We start from the raw sequence: 26234 nt of genomic DNA, 5'->3' as shown, positions 1-26234 counted from the left end.
TCTCCCTGGCGTGCTGTTTTTCTTGGAGCCGAGATAGACTTCTCGTACCACATTGCTATCAGATGTGGATCAAGAGGGTGTATCTGTGAGGAAAACCAGGAAGGAGCATATTCTTCACGAGAGTGAGGCCGCCCCGACCTGTGACTGGCCCACTGTCAGCTTTCTCCTGGCCCAAGTGAGGGGTCTTTGCTTCCTACCGTGTGGCGAGTAGATCCGCAGGTTAATGGGCACTGGGGAGATGCCTTTGTTGGTCCCCGTGACCCTGTCAGTCTCCACTTCGATCTCCTGTCGGACTTCCTCAAAGTCTGTAAACTTTCTGGACTTGCAGTGCAAAAACTCGGCATATTCTGAAAAGGGAAGAAAGATACTCCAAGTGAGAAAGAGAAGCAGTTGTGCTGTGGGTGGTTGGAGGGAATCAGACGGCCTCCTGGGAAAAGAGCTTTGTCAAGTAGAGAAAGTGAAGACTCAGTCACAGGCCCTCCAGGAAACTGGGGAGCAACGGATTCATTCTTTTGACAGGTATTAGAGGGGGGCCCTCCTACAGATCGCACTCCCTTCCAGACCTCGGGTACTCCACAAGGTACAAAGGTGGCAAAAATGCTGACTGTGGAATGCACATTCTCATGAAGCATTTTGCAGAACTACATGGTTTAAGTCATGACATATTACAAGTAAAACAAAAATAAAAAGCCCCACAAAAACCAGCATCCAACAGCTGGCTGTGACCAGCCATTACTGTTTATCAACCTGCATCCCTTGGAACGCAGGGATGGATGACTGATGAAGCTTTTGCTCCGGTGTTATACATGAGATAGTCCTGGGTGATGACACAGAACCTCCCTCATGTGGGTCACAGTTTAAAGCCGCTGCCCTGCTGGGATGCTAAGCCGTCAGCGCCCTCCAGGGTAGCGAGATCCCCGGCGTGTGTCCCTGGGACTCACCATTCTCCTTCCCCAAGGCACCCCCACCACAGCTGGCCTCACCAAAGCCCTTCTCTCTGTCCTGCCTTCTTTCCTGGCTGTTCATGGGGTCCTTACACACGACCCTCTCAGAAGAAACGCTTTCTGGACTCTTCAGGCCTTCTAAGCCCGAGGTGACTGAAAGCCATTATTGACACTGAGATGAAGAGAAATGAAGAAGTAACTAGAGGAGTTTCCTTGGTGGTCCAGTGGTTAAGAACCCACCTTCCAGAGCAGAGAACTTGGGTACAATCCCTGGTTGGGGAACCAAGATCCCACATGCCTTGGGACAACTGAGCCCACATGCCCCAAACGAAGATGCCACGTGCTGTAGCTAAGACCTGATGCAGCCAAATAAATAAATAAAATCAATATATATATATATATATTTTTAAAAACTGACTAATGACAGTGCTGGTACTGCCATCAAGGTAGAGAAATCCAAAGCAGAGAGTTAAGTAAAGCAGGAAGAAAAAAAACCTTTTATCACAGAACACATGTGCTGCGTTGATGGGTGTTCACTGCACAATTCCTGACTTTTCCATGTGTCTGAATTTCATAGTAAATGTTGGAGCGGGGGAACTTTCTAGGCCCAGAGATCATGGCTCCTGCGAGTGATGCTACAAAGAAGGAAGTAAGTTTGGCTGGTAAACAGCCTAAAGAGCTAGTTCATGACAGAGGTGCAAGGATGTGCACTGCTTCTCAGCGTAAAAAACTGGAAATAGCCTCCATGTCCACCAGGAGGAGACCTGACTACACAAATCTCAGCACAGACATAGCTACAGCAGCATCAGAACAAAGGATGGAGAAATAGCCCGGCAACAGAGAAAGGCCAGGCAGGTCGAGAATCTCTGCCCAGAGGCCTAACACGGCAGAAAGTCAGGAGCACAAGGAGGTCTGTCATTCCATCTGTCACCTAACGAACGCTTGCTTGCTCTGGCCAGGCCCCGTCTGTGGTCCCATTTGCTCTTCACAAATCAGCAGCTTAGCAGGTAGGTATCTCCATGATGCCCATATCACAGATGGGAAAACTGAGGCCAGAGGGGGTTGAAGCAAGCTGGCTAAGTTCACCAGTGGAGCTGGGATTTGGAGCATGGATAATCTGTCTTCAGGCAGTGGCTCTCAAGTCACGTGGGCATCATGAGGCCACAGGCAGACTCTTCACCTGTCTAACCTCCGCTGCAGGGGTCGGGAGACTCTGTGGGCTCAGATCAATATGGACACTGGTCACTGGGGAGCAGGCACTGAGGACAGTGGTTGGAGGGTGTGGCAGCAACCACCCCACCCCCATCAGCTGACCCAGTTCCCAAGGACAGCCCTCCACGGGAACAGGAGGAAATACTCGGCTACTCTCGGCTGCTCTTCCTGCAGCCACCTCCAAAAATGGAACGGTCCTCCAACCCCCACAGCAAACCTCAGTTCTCTTCCGGCTCAAGGCCGAGGGCTCCGCATTCACAAGATACCCCTCCCTCTTTCAGGAGTGCAGGGGGATGGAGGATGGGAACAGGGTTGGAGACTAGGACATAGGCGCTGTCCCTTGCAAAACCTCTGCCCTGCCAGGCCTGCTGCAGCTCACTTCCTCCTCCTCTAGGGCCTGCCTGCCTGCTGCCTCTTCCAGGGAGCCTTTCCTGACTCCAAGCCACCGGGCACGCCATCCTGAATTTTGGACCTCCTCTCCTATCAGAGCCGGGTCGCCCTGGGTTCTGTTTAGGGGACCCAGTAGGTGCTGGCAGCCTTCCCTTCTGCCAGCCCCTTTGTGCAAGTCAAAGATGAGCAGGAGATATACTGGGAAACCATGACATCTTCCCCACAAGGTCAGTGGACAGCAGAAATCATACCCTCTGTGCCCAAGCGGAAGGTCCAGGAGTCAGCCAGGCCCATCCCTCACCACCTGCCTTCTCTCCCTGGGTTTCTCGTCACTTGAGGACCATGTGCCAGACTCCAGCATCAGACCAAGGTAAGAAAGCTCCTACAATCATGCTTCCCCACCCAGCCCGAGCACTGACCCTCTTAAAGCCAGACGCTGGCCACCTCTCCTTGCAATCTTCCTGAGCTCCCACCTCACCCCAATAAGACCCAGTCTTCACCAACACCACAGAGCCCTACTAAGGTTCCTCCCCCAACTTCTAATCTCAACTCATGCCCCTCCAGCCACATGGGCTTGTTTGGTTTCTCACTCCAAGCCCTTGAACTCCTGCCTCCGGGCCTTTGCACTGGCTCTTCGCTCTGCCTGCGGACACCCGTATGGGTCCCTTCCTCTCAAGTGTTCATCTTCTCCCACTCCCAGGTAAGATGAGAAACCTCCTCAGTTTCTTTTCCCTTTCCCTTCCTGAGGATCCTCCAAGTACCCACCACCTTCTAATATGGTGGACCTTGCCAGCCTGTGCACTTCCTCTGATCCCCAGGAGAAGGTCAACCTACAGGGCAGGGATCGGAATCTGTGTTGCTCTGTGTCCCGGGGCACAGGGCTCTGAGCACGCAGGAGGCGCTCTGCAACTACATGCACAACCAAAATGGCTGCTGGAAGGGCAACACAGCCCCTGCCTCAGCTTCCGGGAGGTGGCCCAGCACCCCCACGGCCACCAAGTGGGACACCCAGGAGGCTGGACAGGAACAGGTTCTGGTGGGGTCACCTGCCGTCTTCCCAATGCACTTCTTATCAACACAGGCCCAACCCAGAGCCAGGAGCCTGGTCTGATGGGGGAGACAGGCTTGGCACAAGCAAGTCACAGCAGGTGCTTGGGGAGCTCAGCCAAGAGTCCCAACATACCAGGAGGGGCCTCCTAGAGGGGGTGGGCAGAGATGGTGTCCACCTCATCTCTGAAATGAAGACCTTCCCCCATGCCCTGAGGAGGCTCCGGACCCAGTGGAGTCTAGGGGGAATGGGGAGAAAGCATGGGGGTGTCCACACTGGCCAGGCTACCCCTCTGTGCCTCAGTTTTCCCATGAGGATAGTTAAGATATGATGCAGGTAGGGATGTCCCTGGCAGCCCAGTAGTTAAGACATTGCACTTCCAATGCAGGGGACATGGGTTCAGTCCCTGTCCAGAGAACTAAGGTCCTACATGCAGAGTGACGCGGCCAAACAATTTTTTAAAACAGAACAAACTGGCAGAGTGCTCAGCCTGCGGCTCGACAGCTCTGTAAATGCTTGAATGCTGGAGAAAATTTGTGCCACCCTGGCCACTTCCAGGGTTCTGCCTGCCTTGATCCCCGGTCCTTCTTACAGAGGTGATCCTTCTGTCCCTACAGCGGCTGCAGCCTTTTCAAACCTTCCCTTCCTCATGCTCAGTTAAGACTGCCAGTCCCTTGGGTCCTTGGCCTCTGCCATAACATTCTGACAGTCCCAACGGCCACCCATCCACCGCAGCCCTGCAGCGCTTCCCTGGCAGGAGGGCCAGGCCTGTGGGATCAGGGGCCGGGCCTGGAACACGGCGGGAAAAGCCCTCGTCCAGCCGTCGAGCTGCGAACGCTGAGGGGCCAGCCTCCTGCATCCTGTGGGGTCTGGGAATGCACTTGCAGTTGTTTTCCGAGGAGGAGGTCCAGCCCTCTGACCAGGACTTGCTCGGGGAGGCCCACCTGGACCACCTGGGCTCCAGCAGCACCAGCACCCAGCCCTTCAAGGTGATCCGCATCACCACCTGCTCTGTGTCCCCTCCTAAAGCCAGAGCTGCGGGAGGGGACTGAGCTGCAAGAGGGGACTGCGAGAGACTCAGTTCCGGTCTCTGCTCTCCCTGGCACCCAGTGCATAGTAACGGCTTAAAACTTAATTACTGAGCGGCCTGCTGCAAAGCATTTAAGTGCCAGAGCCTAAGACAGCATTCCCTTCTCCGTGACTCCCACATGGGTCCCCACTGTGTTCAACAGCCAATCCCCCACCTCGGGCATCCCCCAGGCACACCCCTCGAGATGGTGCCCTCGGGGGACTGGCATTACTTAAGAATCATGAAGTGGGGACTTCCCTGGTGGTCCAGTAGTTAAGACCCTGAGCTTCCACTGCAGGGGGCTTGGGTTTGATCCCTGGTCAGGGAACTAAGATCCCACAAGCCAAGTGGTATGGGAAGGTCAAGGGTATAGAGTGAAGATGAAAAAGACAGGAGATGTGTGATAAAGAAAAAAGCACTCAGTATATGTCTTTAAGACTATGGGATGCTAAAAATTGATAAAATATTTCAAAAATAAATTTAACACCACAATTTCCCCACAGTGAAACAGGACAGGGACTTCCCTGGTGGTCCAGTGGTTAAGACTCTGAGCTTCCCCTGCAGGGGACATGGGTTTGATCCCTGGTCTGGGAACTAAGAGCTCACAAACCGAGTGCTATGGCCAAAAAAAAAAAGGATCAAAGATATAAAAGGAAAACGAAAGGAGAAAAATTTAGGAGAGATGTATGATAAGAAAAAAGAATTTACTGTGTATCTCTAAGAATGTGGTATGCTAAAACTTCATAAAATATTTAAAAAATAAACAAAACAGCCAAAGCCCCTCAGGCCTGGAGAGGGCAAACCAGGCATCATCACATTACTTGGGGAGGGGACAGGAAGATGAGAGCCAGGTGGAGAGCATCTCACTTTCCCCACAGTGTCACAGGACAAGGACTTCCCTGGCAGTCCAGGAGTTAGGAATCTGGGTTTCCAATGCAGGGGGCAAGCGTTCAATCCCTGATCAGGGAACTAAGATCCTACAAGCCACGTGGTACAGTCAATAAATAAAAATTTGAAAAATGAGGCTGTAATCTTTAGTCCCATCCTTTGACCTCTAGGAAGAGGATGGGGGCTGGAGGTCGAAGCACTAATGGGGTCGATTTCATCAACCATTCCGATGTCTTCCATAAAACCCCAAAAGGAAGGCATTCAGAGAGCTTCCAAGTTGGGGAGCAGACGCAGGGAGAGACAGTGTGAGCTCAGACAGGGTGAGGAATCTCTGCCCCTGCCCCATACCTTGCCTCATGCAGCAATTCCCTCTGTCCCTTCTGGGAGTAAAATGTTTTGAGTTCTACAGGAAACTGATCAAACCCAAGGAGGGGCACGCTGGAACCTCTGGTCTATAGTCACTGGGTCAGAAACACAGGTGACAGCCTGGACTTGGGGCTGGCACTGGAAGCGGGGGCGAGGGGACAGTCTGGGGGGACTGAGTCCCTAACCTGTGGGATGTGATGCTGCTTCCAGGGAGGGAGTGTCAGGGCTGAGTTAAATCGTGGATTTCCCTGAAGGTCCAGTGGGTAAGATTTCACCTTTCAATGCAGGGGGGGCCGGGGGTGGGGTGCAGTGAGGGGCGGGTTCAATCCCTAGTCAGGGAGCTAAGATCCTACATGCCTCCCCATCAAAAAAAACAAAACAAAACAGAAGCAATGTTGTAGCAAACTCAATAAAGACATAGAAAAGAAAAAAGGAACTGAGTTAAACTGGAGGACACCTGGTAAGAGTCTCCTAAGAACTGGAGAACTGCTTGTTGATGTGGGGGGTGAAAAAAACCAAATACACCTGGAGAAGCCCTTGGAGCTTCCTAGGTGGAGCTAGTGGTAAAGAACCCGCCTGCCAATGCAGGAGACATAGGAGATGTGAGTTCGATCCCTGGGTCAGGAAGATCCTCTGGAGAAGGACATGGCAACCCACTCCAGTATTTGTGCCTGGAGAATTCCATGGACAGAGGAGCCTGGCATGCTTCAGTCTATGGGGTCACAAAGAGTCGGACACTGAAGCAACTCAGCAGCAGCAGAAGGTGACAGCCCCAGGCTACCATCCTGACCCTCGTCAGCTCCCAGCTTGTTTTCCACCTGAAGACACAAGGTCACGCCCTGACTGCTGCAGGGTCTACAGGCTTTATAGAAAGGTCCCTGCTGCGGCCAGAGTAGGTGAGGAAAGGTGCGCACACACAGTTATGGATGCTCTCCCACCAGAGAAAGAGCACAGCAGCAGCCCTTAGGGCACGGTTAGGCACCAGCCCTGGGCTGATGGGGCACCTCCTGGGTGCCAGACCCCACTCTGGGTCGGGGGAAGGGTGATGGACAAAGCAGGTTGGCATCCCTGCCCTGGCAGAACTGATGCTGAGGCAGAGAGACAGACCGTCAAGAAAATACGAGGACTTCCCTGGTGGTCCAGGGGTTAAGAGTCTGCTTGCCAATGCAGGGAACACAGGTTCGATCCCTGGTCCAGGAGGATCTCACATGCCACGGGACAACTAAGCCTGGGTGGCGCAGCTACTGAAGCCCGCGCACTCTAGAGCCCGTGCACAGCAACAAAGAAAGCCTGCACACAGCACAGCCAAAAATTAGCAATAAAACAAATAAATACACAAGTCTTTTAAAAACAACAACAGAAGAAACCGGGCGAACAGGATGCTGCCTCACACCATACGCTGCACAATAACTAAGGCAGCAGTGGCTGGGGTGGGGCCTGGGGGTGAGGCTCACCCCGAGGAGGAGGGGGAGGAGGCAGGGTGTTCCAGGCAGGGCTTGCAATGAGGGGGAAGGTCCAGAGGCGGAAACAATTGAGCTGGTCTGGAGGAAGAGGAGCAAGATTGTGGCACCAGGAGGAAGTGAGGTTTCAGAGGCCAGCCTGGTCCCAAGGGGGCCACGAAGCCTCAAGAAGGAGGCCAAGAGCCAAGCCCTGACATCTCTCTGGCTCCGGTGAGCGGCAGCCAAGGTCAGAGCTGGGACGGAAGGCTCTGGAGGCCCTGATTGGGCACATTCCACACAAGAACAGTCCCCAGTGCTCAGGGTTTATGAGGTCCAGGGGCAGTTCACAAGGAGGAGCAGGGTTCACCCACGACCCACTGAACTTCCTGGTGGCTACGGTCTAAGGTAATTTTTAAACTAAGCCCATTAAAATAATGGCTCACTGAGACCGGTGTGGACCAGGAGAAGTAGGGCACCTCTGTGCGCTGCAAGAGAATTAGTTTTTTGTTTTCTTATCCTTGGCCAGGCCATGTGGCATGTGGAATCTCAGTTTCCGGACTAGGGACCAAACTCGTGCCCCCTGCAGTGGAAGCAAGGAGTCTTCACTTGATCTTAGCCAAAAGGCCCAGAAGCAATGGAAACATGGAGTCTTAATCACTGGACCACCAGGGGGTCCCAGGAGTCAAAGGATTAGAACCTTATAGTACCAGGAACTTCAGACCCCAGAAGAGGCAATGGCCACACCAGTCTCATGGGGTGCCAGGGACCCGAGGCAGTCACCACTATCACCCCCATTTTACAAGTAGGAAGGCTGAGGCACAGAGAGGGAAGCCACTTGCCTGAAGGGCCCAGACAAGAAGGGGTGGCAGCCTGGCTCTAGAGTCCTGTCTCTGAGAACCAGCTGAACAAAACTTTCATCTCGGGGAGCCACGCAGCCCTGTGTGGCCCCCAGGAATCTCTAAAAGCCACAACCATGTCCCTCACTGCACTCAGCCTCCTCCCTAGTGGTAGGGTGTCTCCCCCAGTCCAGGGACCTAGGCTCCCCACCTCGAGGTCACTCTAGACTCTGCCCTTGCCCCCACAGCAACACCCTGGCCCGGGCCCCAATACCTCTCCCTGGCAGTAGGCTTGCCGCCCCCCTCGGCCTCCCCACCTGCCCTCCTGCCTCTGCCTGGCCCTCCTCCACAAGTCAGGCAGTGGGCTGAGCCAGTCTCTCCACACCCTGAACACCACTCAGGTTCCCAGTGTCTGGATCTCTCATCACACCTGCCTCCTGGCCCCTCACAGCTTCACAACACAGCTGCTGCCCTGCCTGGAAGGTTCTCCCCAAGCCCTGGCTCAAAGCAGATCCAGCGCCTGATACTGTTGCTGTTGCTTAGACACTCAGTTGTGTCCGACTCTTTGTGGCCCCACAGACTACAGCCCACCAGGCTCCTCTGTCCACAGGATTTCTCAGGCAAGAATACTGGAATGGGTTGCCATCTCCTTCTCTAGGGGATCTTCCCAACCCAGGGATGGAACTCGTTGTCTCCTGTGTTGACAAATGGATTCTTTACCACTGAGCCACCAAGGAAGCCCAATGCCTGATATACCCTCCCACAGTCCCCTGTGCTCGCCCCTCTCCGCCTGGCCACAGCAACCCCATGTCTGTCGTACCCAACAGGCTGAGCTCAGGGTCAGCCGGGCCCCTCAGAGCGCTCACACTGCCTCCCTGGCATCTGGCCGAGGCCTAGCTCACATCTGCATGGAGAGACTTTCAATGCCACGGTCAGATGGGGCTGGGGGTGGAGTGTGCAAGCTGGGACACAGAGAGGAGCATGCCCAGGCGGGACACCCGGACCTCTCTCCCCGAGCCCACCAGGGTCCACCGGTGGCTCAGCGTCTGCATCTCCATGGCTCCCACCCTTCCCTTCCCGGGACCCCTGCCCCAGAGCTGGTGGTCCCCGTGGTCTCTTCTCTGCCTGTGGCCTCAGGATCTGGTCAAACCAGCCCTAAGAATGAGCTCGCGGCTGGGCTTTCAAGACAGCCTCCCTGTGTGTCCTCAGGCAAGGGGCCTCAGTCCCCTCCTCTGTGAAGTGAGGCGACAGGAATGGTGATTTCAGCATGACCCCGGGTCAGGCTGTGGGCAGATGTGTGCTCTGCCGGGACTGTCGTTTGTCACATGCATCTCTTTCCTCCCCGCCTCTAGAAGGGATTTTCAGTTCCTCCAGCCAGCCACAGTGGGCATCGCTGCCTCAGGGTCTGCACAAGCAACCCCTCTCTGCTGTGAAGCCGAGTTCCCATTCCCCAACACACCCCCAAGCACCTGTCAGCCCGAGCTCACACACCACCTCCTGTCAGAGAAGTCCAGCTAGACTCCCTTCGCCACCACCACACACACTTCCATCCAGGGAGGGCCATGCCTATGTGTCTCCCTCTTGGTCCCCACCCAAGGGTCCCCCCGCACTGACCACCAGCACTAACAGGAGCATCAAGAGGGAAGGTGACAGGACTTTCCTGGTGGCTCAGTGGTAAAGAACTCGCCTGCCAATGCAGGGGACACAGGTTTGATCCCTGGTGCAGGAAGATCTCACATGCTGCGGGGCAGCTAAGCCCGTGTACCACAACTATCGAGCCTGTGCTCCAGAAAGTGCAAGTCACAACTGCTGAAGCCTGAGTGAGGCAACTACTGAAGCCCGCACACCCTAAAGCTCGTGCTACACAACAGAGGCCACAACGAGAAGCCGGGGCACCACAACTAGAGAGCAGCCCCTGCTTGCTGCGACTAGAGAAACGCCCTCGCAGCAGTGAAGACTCAGCACAGCCAAAACTTAATAATTTAATTACATTAAAAAACAGAGGAAAGGCGACAGGTGGTGGCAGCAGCCCTGGTCCTACTCACCACCGTGCCTGGACCAGCTTGCGGCAGGCAGCCCAGTGCTCCCTGGACCGCTGCTGGGTGACAGTCACTGGGGAGGTGGTGGGAGAGCCCTCCTGCCATGACAAAGCCTGTGACCTTCCAGTGCAGAAGCCAGCCAACTTGTTCTCCCAGCAAGCTATGCTGAAGCCATTGGGCTGGCACCACATGGCAAGGGCCTGCAGTGTGCCTGGCACTGTTCTACGGGCTATACGTGTATTGAATAGCACGGTCTTCACAGAAACTGACAAAGGCAGTACTATTATTATCTTCACTGTCCAGACAGGAAGCACAGCTGTAAGCGACACTCCCTCCCCAGGGGCCAGCCAGCCAGTAAGCTATAGCGCCAGGGTTTGAACCTGGGCAGTATTAGCTCTCAGCCCCCAAAAACCAGGGCAGAGATTTTCCCAGAGTAGGCAGAGGCCAAAAGCATCAGCATGACCTGGAAACTCATTGAAAATGCAGATTCTCACCACCCTCGTCCACCAACCCAGTGAATGTGCAACAGAAACCCAACGTGCCAAGCCCACTGACATCTCACAATCCAGCCACTGGCCTTCCTGGCACAGCTGACTGGACGCTTGAACCCAGAGGAGGCAGCCAATTGGCTTGCCACTGGACCAATCTGTTGCCATCTCTCACTAGTGTCACACCCTCCTGCAGGTGGATTGGATGAATGAAGATGAGAGGGCGGGACTAGGGTCAGCTGAGTTGTGGAGCCTGAGGTCTGAACCTGCCTGGGTGCCCATCCCAGGTCTGGCACCCACCAGAAAGGCAGGTGGTTAAACCTCAGTTTCCCCATCTGGAAAATGGGGATATATCAGCTGCCTCCCCAGAGTGGGGGTGTTTAACACAGCCTGTGGTGACGTTGGCACCCCAAGTACTGAACCAGCTGTGGCTGACATTCCAGGTCAGTAGGGAAGACTCCGGGGGGCTCTGGAGAGAAGAGAGGTCCCACCTCCAATGGCCCTTTTCACCCCTTCCAGCCTCTGACCTGAGATGCTTTTACAAGGAAGTTAGGTGAGTTTCATGCTAGGAGACATGCCCATGTCATATCAGACTTGTGTAGGAAGAACAGAGGTGGGGGATAGAAAAAAAGTCTACATGTGGGCCATTCTATATGCAACAGTTAGGCCAGGTTTCTCCCTAAAGTCAGTGCTGTAATTCAAAAAGTAGTGGGAAAACAAGATTAAAAAGAAGTGGTGAGAATGCGGCTCTCATGAAGAGTAGACAGGACAATGAAAGGCAGCGTGGCACTGATCCCAGGAGCTGCAGAAGCAGCCAGGGAAGATCTCCGGAGCACAGCTGACAACCTGAGTATGGACTGGGGTAAGGGAACATGTAGAAATGACGACTTTTCTTGGGCGTGGTTCTGTGAGTGCAAGAGGGTGTCCTTATTGCAAAGGGAGCGCACCAAAGCCTTTCAGGCTGATGTGTCACACTGTCTGCTTCTGATTTTGAAAGTGTCCAGCAAGAACGTATCATCTAGAGCAAAAAATGTGGTTCCTGGCAGCCTAGTCACAGTTGACGCTTGGGGTGGGTGGAGGTGTTCCATGAACCGTGCTTCAGCTTCCCTGCACACTGGGAAAAGGGAATGCAGACCCAAACGGCCTCCCAGGACACCTCGGAAGCCCCCTGGCTCCCACAAGGCACAGCCACCACGCTTGTTTCCTGTTTGGGCTGCCAGCCGCCCCACCGTACCTGTTTTTGAGAAGATGAGCTGCAGGATGAGAGGCCGCCGAGTGACGATTCCTGAACCTCGGGGAAGGAAGTCCCTGTGGGAGGGGAAATGGACAGAAATTACTCACGAGGCCGGCTGGCAGGGGGCAGGAAGTGTGACCATACATGGTGGAGCAATGCCCTCTTGCAATCTGCGTGACTTCAGCAAAGACATCAACCCCAGCAGGGCACCAGGGAATGCTCCGGCCTTGGAGGGTCCTGAGGCCATGGAGGGACAGGGGAGGGACTGGACTGAAGGCTGGTGACAACGGGAACCCTTTCCCTTCGCCTGGCTATGTGCCAGCCCCAGCACGTTCAGAGGCCCCTTGTCCTGACAAATGTTTGGACCATCTCTCCCCCAGACTCAAAAGAGATCGGTACTTTTTTGGGGGGGGCAGTTTTTTTTCCTTTTTTTATTTATAATTGAAGGATAATTACAATATTGTGTTGCTTTCTGCCATATATCAACATTTCTGACCTACATGTTTTAAAGTAATATCATGTCATACATACGATATAAAGACTAAAATAAAAGGAAAGTTATTTAATGACAAAATACAATGTGTTTTGGGACTTCCCAGGTGATCTGGGGGTTAAGATCTTGCCTTCCAACACAGGAGGTGCGAGTGTGATCCTGTTCGGCCTGCTAAGGTCCCCACCTGCCTCACAGCCAAAAAACCAAAACATAAAACAGAATATTGCCTTTGCTGTACACCTGAAACACAACATTGTAAATCAACTATACTCCAACAAAAAAAGTTTTAAACACCAGAATGTTTTCAACAAATTTTAAAAAAAGACTTAAAAAAAATTACGATGTGTTTCATGTCCCCAGAAGACAAATTGAAAGAGATGGGAAGTGGATCACTGGTTGTCATGGGGATGAGAAACAGAGTGGTGAGCTTTCTGGGGGATGGAAATGTTCTAAAACTGGACTGTGGTACTGTTTACTAATACTTACTATAAGTTTCTTTAAAAAAAAAAAATCACTGTCTTTAACATGGGTGAATCTCCTATCATGTAAATGATCCCTCAATAAAGTAATTTATTTTTTAAAAAATACGCTATGGATTTTACTATGGAAACATTCAGGCAATACCTGCGCTGACTTACACCTGGTTTCACACAGGGTGGGAAGACTGGAGACCATCCTGAACCATTGAGAAAGGCAACTGAGACTTCCCTGGTGGCCCAGTGGCTAAGACTCCATGCTCCCAGTGCAAGGGGCCTGGGTTTGATCCCTGGTCAGGGAACTAGATCCCACATGTTGCAAGCGAGAGAGTGCACACCACAACTAAAGAGCCTGCGTGTTACAACTAAGACCCGGCATGGCCAAGTAAATATATATATATGTATTTTTTAAATAAAGGCAATGGAAAGAACAGGAGATCCAAGTGGGCAAAGGAGTAGAAGCACCATTCTCAGAGGTCACTAAGGGCATGCAAAGGATTCTGTTTCGTGTAAAATGGAGAAAGGCTCTAGGCTCAGGGAATTTTAAACAAGTTTGCACCCAGGTAAACATTTGGATTCTAAAGGAGATCGGTCCTGGGTGTTCTTTGGAAGGAATGATGCTGAAGCTGAAACTCCAGTACTTTGGCCACCTCATGCGAAGAGTTGACTCATTGGAAAAGACCCTGATGCTGGGAGGTATTGGGGACAGGAGGAGAAGGGGACGACAGAGGATGAGATGGCTGGATGGCATCACCGACACGATGGACATGAGTTTGCGTGAACTCCGGGAGTTGGTGATGCACAGGGAGGCCTGGCGTGCTGCGACTCATGGGGTCGCAGAGTCGGACACAATTGAGTGACTGAACCGAACTGATATATTTGGATTATCTGAAATTTGTGCAGAACTCTAGGTAAACATCCTTGGTGCCACCCGGCTCCCCAGTACTACGACAGACGGTGTCTCAGAAGCACCCCAGCACCTCTGTCCGGACAGAGCCCCAGAGGAGGGCGTTGGTTCTCAGCACAGGCTCAGAACCTGTTCACCCAGTGGGTGGAGGAAGGGAGGAAGCGTACCCTTGTCACACACCATGCACTGTGAGGTCTGGGCCCCATCAGACGGTGGGTAGGGTCATCACACTCAGGCAGGGCCTCCTCTGGCTGGACACAGGGATCTGGCAGTGACCGACCACATGGTGTGGAGGCCTTCGAGATGAGGGACCCTGCATAGGCAGGTTGGCTCTGGAGGTCCTATGGGGGTACTACTGGCAAGCAGCAGAGTAGGGTGCTGGAGTAGGATGAACGGACAGGCCCAGAGAGGGGTGCCTGAGGTGACGCTGGAGGCCACAAGAGAGGTCATCATTCTTAGAGCAAAGCTCCCTGATGGAGTTTGGGGACAGTCAGGGTTTTGTTTCGTTTGGTTTGGTTTGGCCACAGCACACAGTGTGCAGGATCTTAGTTCCCCAACCAGGAACTGAACCCTGCAGCCCCTGCAGTGGGAGCTCGGATTCTCAACCACTGGACTGCCGGGGAACTCCCTACCTCATTTGCTTTTAAAGGTATGTGACTTTAAAAGACCCCTCTGGCCACTTATATAAAGAATTGATGCTTTTGAACCGTGGTGCTTGAGAAGACTCTTGAGGGTCCCTTGGACTGCAAGTGGGGCAAACCAGTCAACCCTGAATATTCATTAGAAGGACTGATGCTGAAACTGAAGCTCCAGTACTTTGGTCACCTGATGCGAAAAACTGACTCACTGGATAAGACCCTGATGCTGCTGCTGCTGCTAAGTCACTTCAGTCATGTTCGACTCTGTGCGACCCCATAGACAGCTGCTCACCAGGCTCCCCCGTCCCTGGGATTCTCCAGGCAAGAACACTGGAGCGGGTTGCCATTTTCTTCTCCAATGCATGAAAGTGAAAAGCGAAGGTGAGATTGCTCAGTTGAGCCCGACTCTTAGCGACCCCATGGACTGCAGCACACCAGGCTCCTCTGTCAATGGGATTTTCCAGGCAAGAGTGCTGGAGTGGGGTGCCATTGCCTTCTCCTGATGCTGGGAAAGATTAAAGGCAAAAGTAGAAGGGGGCAGCAGAAGGTGAAATGGTTGGATGGCATCACCGACTCAATGGACGTGAATCTGAGCAAACCCCAGGAGATAGCGGAAGACAGAGGAGCCTGGTGTGCTGTAGTCCATGAGGTCACAAAGAATCGGATGTGACTTGGTGACTGAACAACTGACTGCTTCAAGGGGGAGGGTGGGAGTGGAGAGGCAGGCAGGAGGTGACTGCCTTGGTCAAGGTGAGTGATGATAAGGACTGGTTTGGGAGACAGCAGGGACCCAGAAGGCATCAACAGACACTGGACAGAATCCAGAGGAGCTGAGGAGCCAGCTAGCCATGACCAGGGGGACAGGCTGGATGGAGAAGAACCGTGGAGGAAGAGGAGAACATCCCAAGGACACACACGAGTCCCTAGAGGATGAAGCCCGCAGCCCCCGGGAGCACATTCAAAGCCCTCCACACCTTGCACACTACCCATGGAGCCACGCTCCAGAGCACAAAGAATCTGTGGGCCACCCCGGCCCTGCTCGGGGCACGTCATGCCCGCTTCACGCAGTGTAACCGTCTGAATGCGACTCCCAGCCTCCCATTTGGCAGATAAGGAGAATGAGAATCAGTGAGGATTTTGCAACCTGGCCAAGGTCACCGGCTTGTTCACTCAAGTATTACTCACACCAGTGGAGCAGTGGAGGTGCTGGGGACAAAGAAGACACACCATGGGGGTAAGAGGGCAGCGAGCGAACGAGACAGGAGCAGCGCGGGAACGGAGTCCCCAGGGTCCCGCGGGCGGGCTCCCCCACGCTGCTGTGTGTGGCTGAGCCGGCTCCTGTTCCTAGCTGACTGGTGTACCACTGCACGGATGGACTGGTCTGCTTACCCACCAACTGACTGACGCAGATTTGTTGTTGTTGTTGTTATAGTCACTCAGTTGTGTCCAACTCTTTGCGACCCTGTGGACTGTAGCCTGTCAGGCTCCTCTGTCCATGCGATTCTCCATACAAGAATACTGGACTGGAATACCATTTCCTTCTCTGGGGCATCTTCCCCATCCAGGGATTGGACCCAGGTCTCCTGCTTGACAGGCGGATTCTTTACCACTGAGCCACCCGGGAAGCCCCTGCAGGAGCGGACCACAGTCTAATCATCCACTCACGAGCTGATGTGGCTTTTGGGGGTCTTCTTCCAGCTCGAGGCCACTACAAATAGAGCCACTCTGAATGTTCTCACCTGTGCCTTTTGTTGATGAATGCCCCATTTCTCTTGCTGAGTCACAGGGCAGACGTGACCTTGAACAGGCAAAACAAGTCTCCGCTGATAGAAATCAGAGCAGTTGGTTCCCCCTCTCCCCTGGTAGCAGGGGTGGGGTGGGGAACTGACTAGAAGGGGCAGGAGGAGACTTTCGGAGATGATGGTAACACCCTCTATCTTGATCTGACCAATGCATGCGTTCGTTTCAAACATGAAAACAGTGAAGGTGTACATCTACAATTAGGACAATGCCACATCTGAGTTCAGTCCCAGGAAGGCCATGAGTACAAGCAGGTCCAGGAGACGCGCTCACGAAGATTCAGACACTCAAGCACACAGAAAACACTCCATTAAAATCTGCCCACGGACACATTATTATCTTTTTCGTTTCCCAGAGGGGACTAGCTCAGATCTAAAGAATTTTAAAGGGCTTCCTGGTGGCTCAGTGGTAAAGAATCTGCCTGCAATGCAGGACACATGGGTTCAATCCCTGAGTCAGGAAGATCCCCTGGAGGAGGAAATGGCAACCCACTCCAGTATTCTTGCCTGGGAAATCACATGGACAGAGGAAATCCCATGGTCCATGGGGCCTCATAGTCGGACTCAACTTAGTGAGTAAACGACAGCCAGAAAGCACTTTAAAGCCCATGGAGGAGGCTAATTAAATGACGGCCCATTCATGCCACTCTGCAGTCACACACATCCACAAATACATACTCCAAGAACAGCAGCAAAAAAGAGCTTTTTATCTCCTGACACGGAACTTCCTTCTGGGTGTATCAAGTAAGGAAAACAAAAGGTGCGGAAGAGAGTCTGTGTTTTCTAAGTAAATAAAAAGCCTCAAACCAGAGCCCAGGTTGGCCAAGCGCCTATTGGGAGGGAGAGTCACGGCAGGTTCTGAAACATCTTTGAATTCTACCTCATCCACATGGACTACTTTTGGAGTAGCTCACATTTATCGAGGGCTCCCTGTATGCCAGTCAAGAAGCTGAGAGGGCTTTTCAGGCTATTTAACCACGACAATACCCGACGAGGTGGTCTGTGAGCTCATTTTATGGAAGTCACTAGGCCCAGAGGCTGGGCACTGAGGTCACTCGGCACCCAGGAGTGCGGACGGAAGCCCGTGGGGTCTGAGCCTCTGACCGCCGGACCCCCATCCTCTGGGCCTGCACGTCTGCTGTGGAAGCTGCAGGCATCTCCCCGGCCGTGACTAGGCTTTCGATCCTGCTGTTGGCACACGCTGTCCTGTGACCGTTCTGGGTGCGTCCGGGGGCCCGGGCACCGTGAGCACAATGATGACACCACAGACGATGGACAATGAGAGCCTCAGAGGAACATGAGGGCCAGTGTGATGGGTGCTCCAGGCCCTCGCCGGGGAAAGGTGGCTTTCTGGGGCTGGGACTTGGTGGCAAGTGGGAGGGACGAGTAGAGGCCAGAGGAGGCAGAGCCTGAGAGGGAGAAGGCTGAGGGACGAGTGCTGGGTGGGCACTGAGGGCCACGAGGCTGGGAGTTCCAGGAGCCCTGGGATCCCTCTGATTGTGTATCTAGAAGCCTCAGACTGCACCAGGCACCCTCGGTCTCAACAGTCCCTGAAAAGCAGTCCCCAGAGAGGATGGATACATGTATATGTATGGCTGAGTCCCCTCACTGTTCACTTGAAACCATCACAACATGTTCATTGGTCAGGTCTACCCCAATTCAAAATAAAAACTTCAAAAAAGGGACTTCCTCGTGGTCCAATGGCTAAGACTCTGCGCTCACACTGCAGGGGGCCTGGGTCTGATCCCTTGTCAGGGAACTAGATCCCACATGCCATGCAACTGAAGAGCTGCAACTAAGACCTGGCACAGCCACACAAAGACAAGCACCCCCCCCAAAATCTCCGAGGGGCTCAATGAGAGGCCTAAGGTCCCGCTGTGCCCTAAGACCCGCCCACAGGGTTTCCTGGCACCCAGCAGCAGCGGCATTCCGGGGGCCCTCCTGGTCGGGGGAGTGGAAGGAAGCCACACACACCCACACTCTGGGCCCCTCTGCCTCAACACTGACTGTCCACTTCTCAAGAGGGACTTTCAAGTCTCAATCCTCAGCTTCCTCCTCCCAGACCCCACCCACATTCCACTGGGCACACCAAGTCCCTCCCCTGATTCAAAGTATGAGTTCATGCCCCTCCTTTCTTTTCCCTGTTGCTGCAAGGGCCACAGTGCCCCAGGCTGCCCTTCGTACTGTGTGACCTTGGGCGGGCTTCCCAGCCTCTCTGATTTGGGCTTCCTAGTTAGTAATGGGGAAAGAACCTCCTGCCAATCCAGGAGACGTTAGAGATGCAGCTTCCTTCACTGGGTCAGGAAGATTCCCTGGAGAAGGAAATGACAACCTGCTCCAGTATTCTTCCCTGGAAAACCCCATGGACAGAGGAGCCTCGTGGGCTACAGTCCATGGGGTCGCAAAAGAGCTGGACACGACTCGGCGGCTCGGCATGCATGCGCAATGGGAAAATCCCACTCATCCTAGAGGGCAGCTGGGTACCAGACAAGCAGGCTCCTCCTCCGCCCATGACTCGCTCCCTGCAGCTCTGGCGCAAACGATACCTCCCTGGGGAGATTTCTACCATTCTCGTTCACAGGTCCAAGCCACCCCCAACCCCTCAACCGTCTTCCAAAGCACAAATACTCCACATGCCACTTATCTGCTTCCTGTCTGCCTCCCCATGTCAGCTCCCCAGAACAGGATCTGGAGTTTATTCTGGTACACAGAAGGTGCTCAATAAGTGTTGTTTAGTCGCTCAGCCATGTCCTACTCTTTGGCGACACCATGGACAGTAGCCCTCCAGGCTCTTCTGTCCATGGGATCCTCCAGGTAAGAATACTGGAGTGGGTTGCCTTTTCCTTCTCCAGGGGAATCCTCCTGCTTTAGGGATCAAACCTGCATCTCCTATAGTGCAGGTAGATTCTTTACCACTGAGCCACCAGGGAAGCCCTCCAACAAATGTTAACTCTGATAGTTTCAGCACCCCTGTCCTCTAATCCACTGGGCCCAGCCCTGGCCCCAGGCGTCTGACCGTGGTTATCCTCCTCAAACAGAGGCCTGGGCCTCCAAGCCTTCCTCCTGCAGAGGTCACATGACTGATCACAGGTTTGACAGGGTCCCTCACCTGCCCATCCCCCCAGGACCGCCCCCTTTCAGCTGAGCCCCTCTCCCCTCAGCCATTGGATTCTCCCCTGTGCTTCTGGCCTCCAAGCCTTTGCAAAGGCTGTTCCCTCTGCCAGGAAACCCTTCCGCTCAGGCTCTGCAGGTGCAACAGATTGCACCTCTCTCTCCCAAATGCACACCCTCCGCTTCCCACTGCCACCAACAGGGCCTCCAGCGAAGGGCCAGGACTGTGTTGGGACAAGACTTCACCTAGACTGGTCACCACTGGGTCCACAGCACCTAGAACAGTGCCTGTCACACAGCTGTTGTCGTTTAGTCACTCAGGGGAGTCTGACTCTTCCAGATGCCACGGACTGTAGCCCCGCCGGGCTACTCAGTCCCTGGGATTCTCCAGGCAAGAATACTGGAGTGGGTTGCCATTTCCTTCTCCTGGGGATCTTCCCAATCCAGCAATCAAACCAGCATCTCCTGTTTGACAGGTGGATTCTCTACCACGGAGCCACTTGGGAAGCCCTGTCATAAAGCAGGTGCTCATGAGACGCTGAATGGACTCTGGAGCCAGACAACCTGGGTTCAACGCCCAGATCTGCTCCCACCCTGGGCAAGACTCTGTCCTCCCTGGGCACTGGTCCTGCTGTCCATGGGATGGAAGGACACCACCCATCGCCAGGATACATGACCTGGGGCAAGTCACGACACCCTCTTGGAACCTCGGTCTCTGGGCTCTGAGACGGGCCGCCTCTCCCTAGAAGGTGCCGTGGGCTCTTGGAAAGGCAGCAGGGGCTGAGAGGGAAAGGCACAGCAGCAGGAGGAGCCGTGGGCCACTCAGAAACCTGGCTGTGTGTTCACTTCTGAAGGGAATGCAAGGCCTCTCCTGCAGCCCTTTGACTTCCACCCCTCTCCCCACCCCCAGAAGGGTGGGGACACGGAACAATGGAAACCAAGAGGACCCCCAGAGAGGGCAAACACAGAAGCTAGCAGTGGATGAACCAGCCCAAATCCAGAGCCTGTGAGGGCCCAGGCAAGGGCCCAGACTGGGATCCATCCCTCCCTCATAATCAAATCCTCCCCAGGCTGGATTTCCCTACTGGTTCAGGTGTTAAGACTCCACGCTTCCACTGCAGGGGACATGGGTCTGATCCCTGGTCTGAGAAGTTCTGCATGCTGCAAGGTATAGCCAAAAAAAATTTTTTTTAAATCCTCATGGGGTCACCCTAAGCCTCAGTGTGGCTGGGAGACCTCAGCCCAATGCCAGACACAGGAAGAGCTCCTGGCTTGGAGCTCCACGTGCCAGAGCAATACCAACTCCCCCTCTCAGGCTCTCATACAGGGAACCCTGGGCTGCCCACCCAGCCCAGCTCTAATCCATTCTGAGCAACATCTCAGTAAACCCTCTGGGATTCCCTGGTGCCTCACACAGAAAAGAATTTGCCTGCAATGGGTTTGATTCCTGGGTCAGGAAGATTCCCTGGAGGAGGAAATGGCAACCCACTTCCTTATTCTTACCTGGGAAATTCCATGGACAGAAGAGCCTGGAGGGATACATTCCATAGGTTGCAAAGAGTCAGCCACAACCGAGCAACTAAACAACAACAAACCTGAACGATGTCAGGGCCGATACTCCCATTTCACAGGTAGGTAGACTAAGGCTCTGTTTCAGGACCTGCCCAGGTCACTCAGAAAGGAAGCAGCAGAATCAGGAGGGGAACCTGGGTGGGACACCAACGAGGCAGAGCCCCTAGTCGCCCCCCTCACCCACCCAGGGGGCCTCTTTGCGGTATTACTAGAACAGAAACAGAGGTCATCACGACTCCAAGGCTATACAGTCTCCAAGGCTATAGCACCCAGTCTGTGCACACCCCAGCGGTCCCAGCCCTGCTCCCTGACTCGCCCATGTCCCCTCCCGATGCCAGCCAACAGTAACCATCGGTCACCCGCCTGCCCTCAGTGTCCCAAGGCAGGTGCCACTGTGTGTTCTGGTCAACCCAAGGGGCAGGCAGTGTGGTTACACCCCTGACTCAGACTACAGGACCCCTCCTGCCTCTCGTCTCCCACCCCGCCCAGAGGCAAGTCCTGTTGGCTCCACCTCCGAATGGAGCCTGAATGGGCCCCTTTCCCTCCATATCCGAGGCCTTCTGCCTGGCCCACCAGTGGCTGCCCCTCCCCTGCCCACCCTCAACCCTACACTCTGTTCTTCCCAGAGCAGCCATGGGCCACCTGTGGACACCAAGTTATGCACGACCCCCTCTGTTCGGAGCCCTCCCAGGACTCCTACCTCACTCAGGTTATAAGTCCAGGTCCTGCGGACTTCCCTAATGGTCCAGTGGTTAAGACTCCGTGCTTCCACTGCAAGGAACATGGGTTTGATCCCTGGTTGGGGAATGAAGACCCCGCAGGCCACAGACCATGGCCAAGGGGGGAAAAAGTCCAAGTCCTTCTTACAGCCCATGGGACTTTCCTGGCATCATCTTCCCAGTCACCTTGCTGCCCTCACCTCCTCCTATCATACCCGCGCTCACTTGGTTCCTGCCACTTGGCCTCCTCCATGTTCACCAAGCCCACCAGGCACAGTGCACCTCAGGGCCTTTGCACTGGCCGCTCCATGGACCTGGAATCCTCTCCCTGCAGCTTTCACACGGTCAGCTGGCAACTCCTGGCCTCTCTCCTCCCTGCTCCACCACCGATATGAAGCAGCTCCCCCTGCATCACCCACCATCCTGCTCAATTCTTATTTCTACTCATAACTGCCTCCTTCCAGCTTGCTGATTTGCTCGCATGGTTGTGGTCTGTCCCTTCCCACCCACTGCCCTTCAGAAGCTGCCCTGCAGCTTCGTGGGGCAAAGGTCCTCCATCTGGCACATTCCCTAGTCTCTCCCCAGCTCCCAGGCACAGAGCCCAGCATGAGGCAGGGGACCAGTGTTTATAGCATGAAGGTCCAAACCTGCCATCATACAGGTAAGGAGGCTGAGTTCAGATGGCAATGGGACAATGGGACAGGTTGTGGACACCCTCACTGGCTTTCACAATCTCACTCCCAGGTGCCACCCTTCACAATATTCCCAGCAGGCTCCTCCCTGTTCAGGAATCCTGCAGGTTCTAGGGGCGGCCCTGCCCCTGGCACTCAGCCATCTGGTCACCTGCTCTGTGCCCACATGGCCAGGCCAGGGGCAAAGGCAGGAAGCAGCCCACGGGGCCGAGCGGCCCGGGCGCTGGGCCTCTCAGCCCCCGGTTAGCATCCAGATGGGGCCACTTCCACTCCAGACAACCTGTGCAGGTCAGGTCATACCTGTGTACCTCAGTTTCTTCATCTGTCAAGTGAGGTAAGGTAGACTGAAAGGTCTGCAAGAGTTCTCACTAGGAAATCAATCCTGAATATTCATTGGAAGGACTGATGCTGAAGCCGAAGATCCAATACTTTGGCCACCTGATTTGAAGAGCCTACTCATTGGAAAAGACCCTGATGCTGGGAAAGACTGAAGGCAGGAGGAGAAGTGGGCACCAGAAGACAAGATAGCTGGGTGGCATCACCAACTCAATGGACATGAGTTTGAGCAAACTCTGGGAGATAGGGAAGGACAGGGAGGCCTGGCATGCTTCAGTCCACAGGATCGCAAAGAGTCGGGCACAACTTAGTGACTGAACAACATCAACAACAAAGAAAGACTCAACACAGTATGAGTCAGATCACATCCCACCTTTGCTCAAAGCACACCCCCTGGCCCCGCAGTAGCCTTCAAGCCCTGAGCAATCATCCCATCTTTCTCTGCCCTCACCCCCACCTTCACCTCGCTCACTCCTTCTGGCCACACTGGTGGTAAAGCAGAGCAAGCAGGCCAAAGCAATTCCTGCCTCAGGACCTCTGCACATGCTCATTCTCCACCTGGAATGACTTCCAACTCCCCCTCCCCAGTTTGTCCACAATCCTGGCTTCCTCTGGTCACTCAAGACTCAACTCAGATGTCACCTCCCTGAGAGGCCTGACTGTCCTCTTCTGACAGCCCCTGTCCTGGCCCTCGGGTTTTCCTGAGCGGGTGTGCAAGAACGGCTACTCCCCGCGGCAGTGCTTTCTGGAGTGAGCCCATCAACCACCTCGAGGCCCATCAGCAGGGAATTGGCTAAATCAGCCTTGGAACCGTCCCAGGGAGCAATCCAGGTCACATCACTAAAAGCAAAGTGCGACGGGCAGACAGTTTGTGCGCTCCAATTTTTTCTTTCTGCCTGTGTACGGACAATAAGCATGAAGGTGACACCCTGAGGTCTTAATGGAGGTCGCCGATAGAGTGAGAATGGAAGACCATCAATTTTATAATCTCCGATGCCATTTGGATTTTGGTGTTTTGTAACTTTTTCTTTTTGGCTGTGCTATGAGGCATACAGGATCTTAGTTCCCTAACCGAGGCTCGAACCTGTGCCACCTGCATTGGGAGCATGGAGTCTTAACCACTGAATCACCAGGAAACCCCATTTTATAATTCTTTGAACTGTGCTAATGCTGGAGAAGACTTGAGAGTCCCTTGAACTGCAAGGAGATCCAACCAGTCCATCCTAAAGGAAATCAGTCCTGAATATTCATTGGAAGCACTGATGCTGAAGCTCCAATACTTCGGCCATCTGATGCGAAGAGCCGACTCACTGGAAAAGATCCTGATGCTGGGAAATATTGAAGGCAGGAGGAGAAGGGGCCAACAGAAGATGAAACGGTTGGATGGCATCTCCAACGGGAGGGGCAGTTGGAAGATGGTGAATGACAGGGGAGCCTGGCGTGCTGCAGTCCATGGGGTTGCAAAGAGTTACAACTTAGTGACTGAACAACGAACAACATTATAACAAGCAAATATGAATTTGTAAGTTTTTTTTTGGCCACACCACGAGGCTTACGGAATCTTAGTTCCCCAACCGTGCACTGAACCTGGGCCACAGCAGTAAACGCGCCAAGTCCTAACCTGGATGGCCATTCTAATTTGTAACTTTTCAGTTGTAGTGAGGCTCCAAAGCCAATGGTCAGCCAAGCCCCATTTTTAAAGGTGATGAGGAAACCACGGGTAACTGGAAGACCGAGCTCTCAACTCCACCTCCTAGGGGGCCCTCTGACACCTCCTGGCCACTCTACACTGCAGCAGGGGGGCCTGACCTGTATGACCTTGCCAGCAAGGTCACTCACTTCCTAGGCCTTGTGTCATCTGCAAAATGGGATGTGGCAGGGGTGGGAGGAGACAGCGCAGGTGCGATGGATGTACTGGGTGCCCCTGCGAAACTGTAGCCCCTGGGCGGGGGTCAGCCACGTGGGATTTCTAGCTCTGCAGAGGTCTACCACCCAGAGGGGCCCAACCGACCCCAGGGGCAGGGTGCTGGTAAATACATGGAAAGGAAGGCAGGGCAGCGCCCCACCCCATTCCCGGCATTCCAGAACCATCTTCCTCGCAGGCTTCCTTCAAGCAAGAAGGTGGGGCTTCCCCGGTGGCTCAGTGGTGGAGAATCCGCCTCCCGGTGCAGGGGACGGGGGTTCGATTCCGGGTCCGAGAAGATCGCACATGCTGCGGAGGAACTAAGCCCATGTGCCACAACTGCTGAGCCCTAGGGCCTGGGCTCTGCAATAGCAGAAGCCGTGAGAAGCTTCTCATCGCAATGAGAAGCCTGCACACAACTAGAAAGCAACCCCCCCTTTGACTACGACTAGAGAAGAGCCCGTGCAGTGACGAAGACCCAGCGCAGCCAAATAAATGAATAAAATTATTCAACAAATAGAAGAGCAAGAGGGTAGACGACTGGCCTCTGGGGATGAGCATGCTGCTCCCTCACCTCCCAGTGTGATGGGGTGTCACACTGAGGAACCGGCCGAGGCAGAGTGGGAGCACAGTATCACACAAAACAGGGAGGCCTTCCCGCCCTTCCCCAGGTGGTCTCTTTCCCACTCCCTAGAGCCCGCCTCTCAGCGAATCCTGACTTCGACATACACAGATGCGCCCCTTCTCTCTGCTCAGTCCCAACATCCTTAGACTAAGTCCCCAAGGTCACAGTCACATCCCCGCGCCCCTGTCTCCTGGGCCATCCCTGATGTTCTCAGGCAGCAGGCAAAGAGGGTTTTTCAAACCACAGGCCAGATCATGCTGCACACGCTTCAAACTCACCTGGAAAAAAAAAGGGAAAAAAAAAGGAGGAAAAAAAAAAAAGGAAAAATAAAAATAAAAAATTAAAAAAAATAAAAATAAAAAAAAACTCACCTGGAGGGACTTCCCCAGTGGTCAGCAGCTAAGACTCCACCCACCCAACACAGGGGAGCCCAGGTCCGATCCATGGTCAGGGAACCAGATCCTACATGCCACAATTAAAGATCCCTCGTGCTGCAACTTAGATTAATCAGCACAGCCAGATTAAACCAAACAGAAAAATCACCTGTAGGTTCCTGCACACCTGGAAAAGAATCAGTGTCCTCCTTCTCACAGCCCACAAGGCCCTGCCTGCACCAGTATTCTTGCCTGGAGAATCCCATGGACAGAGGAGCCTGGCAGACTACAGTCAATGGGGTCGCAAAAGAGTTGGACACGATTTAGCAACTAAACAATAAAATAAGCATAAAAAACAGTGCCTGGCCCATCAGGTCTTTGGCAGGCAGGACTAGAAAGACGAGTCACATGAAGCCCAGTGCCTGGCACACGTGGGGCCCTGTTCCACAGGATCGTTCACAAAGGGATGGGGAAGGAGGGGGATGTCACCCCCTGGCACTCCCAGAAGGTCTCTGCCAAGAAGATTCTAAGCCTGCCCTCTTTTCAGGACAGCAGCCCCCTTCCAGGGATCAGCCCTTAGCCTAGCAGACGCACAATCTGTCAACCTCCAAGGCGGAGAAAACAAGAAACGACCTA

General features: G+C 53.9%; 1 protein-coding gene across 8 annotated transcripts in view; it reads right to left on the bottom strand.

Annotated features, from left to right (window-relative positions):
* Nucleotides 1-26234, bottom strand: part of DNM2 (dynamin 2) — an 88549-nt gene that overhangs the window by 44952 nt on the left and 17363 nt on the right. For all 8 annotated transcript variants that reach the window (XM_018051081.1, XM_018051076.1, XM_018051078.1 and 5 more), the window contains exons 2-3: nucleotides 11954-12027; nucleotides 198-347 (exon numbers count right to left, since the gene is read on the bottom strand). In XM_018051081.1, coding sequence (XP_017906570.1) covers nucleotides 198-347; nucleotides 11954-12027 — 224 coding nt within the window. The remainder of the gene's footprint in view (nucleotides 1-197; nucleotides 348-11953; nucleotides 12028-26234) is intronic.

Source organism: Capra hircus, chromosome 7 (genome assembly GCF_001704415.2).
Source record: "Capra hircus breed San Clemente chromosome 7, ASM170441v1, whole genome shotgun sequence".
Taxonomy (NCBI): domain Eukaryota; kingdom Metazoa; phylum Chordata; class Mammalia; order Artiodactyla; family Bovidae; genus Capra; species Capra hircus.
The sequence above is the reverse complement of the archived record's forward strand: the minus strand, read 5'-3'. Positions and strand labels throughout refer to the sequence as shown.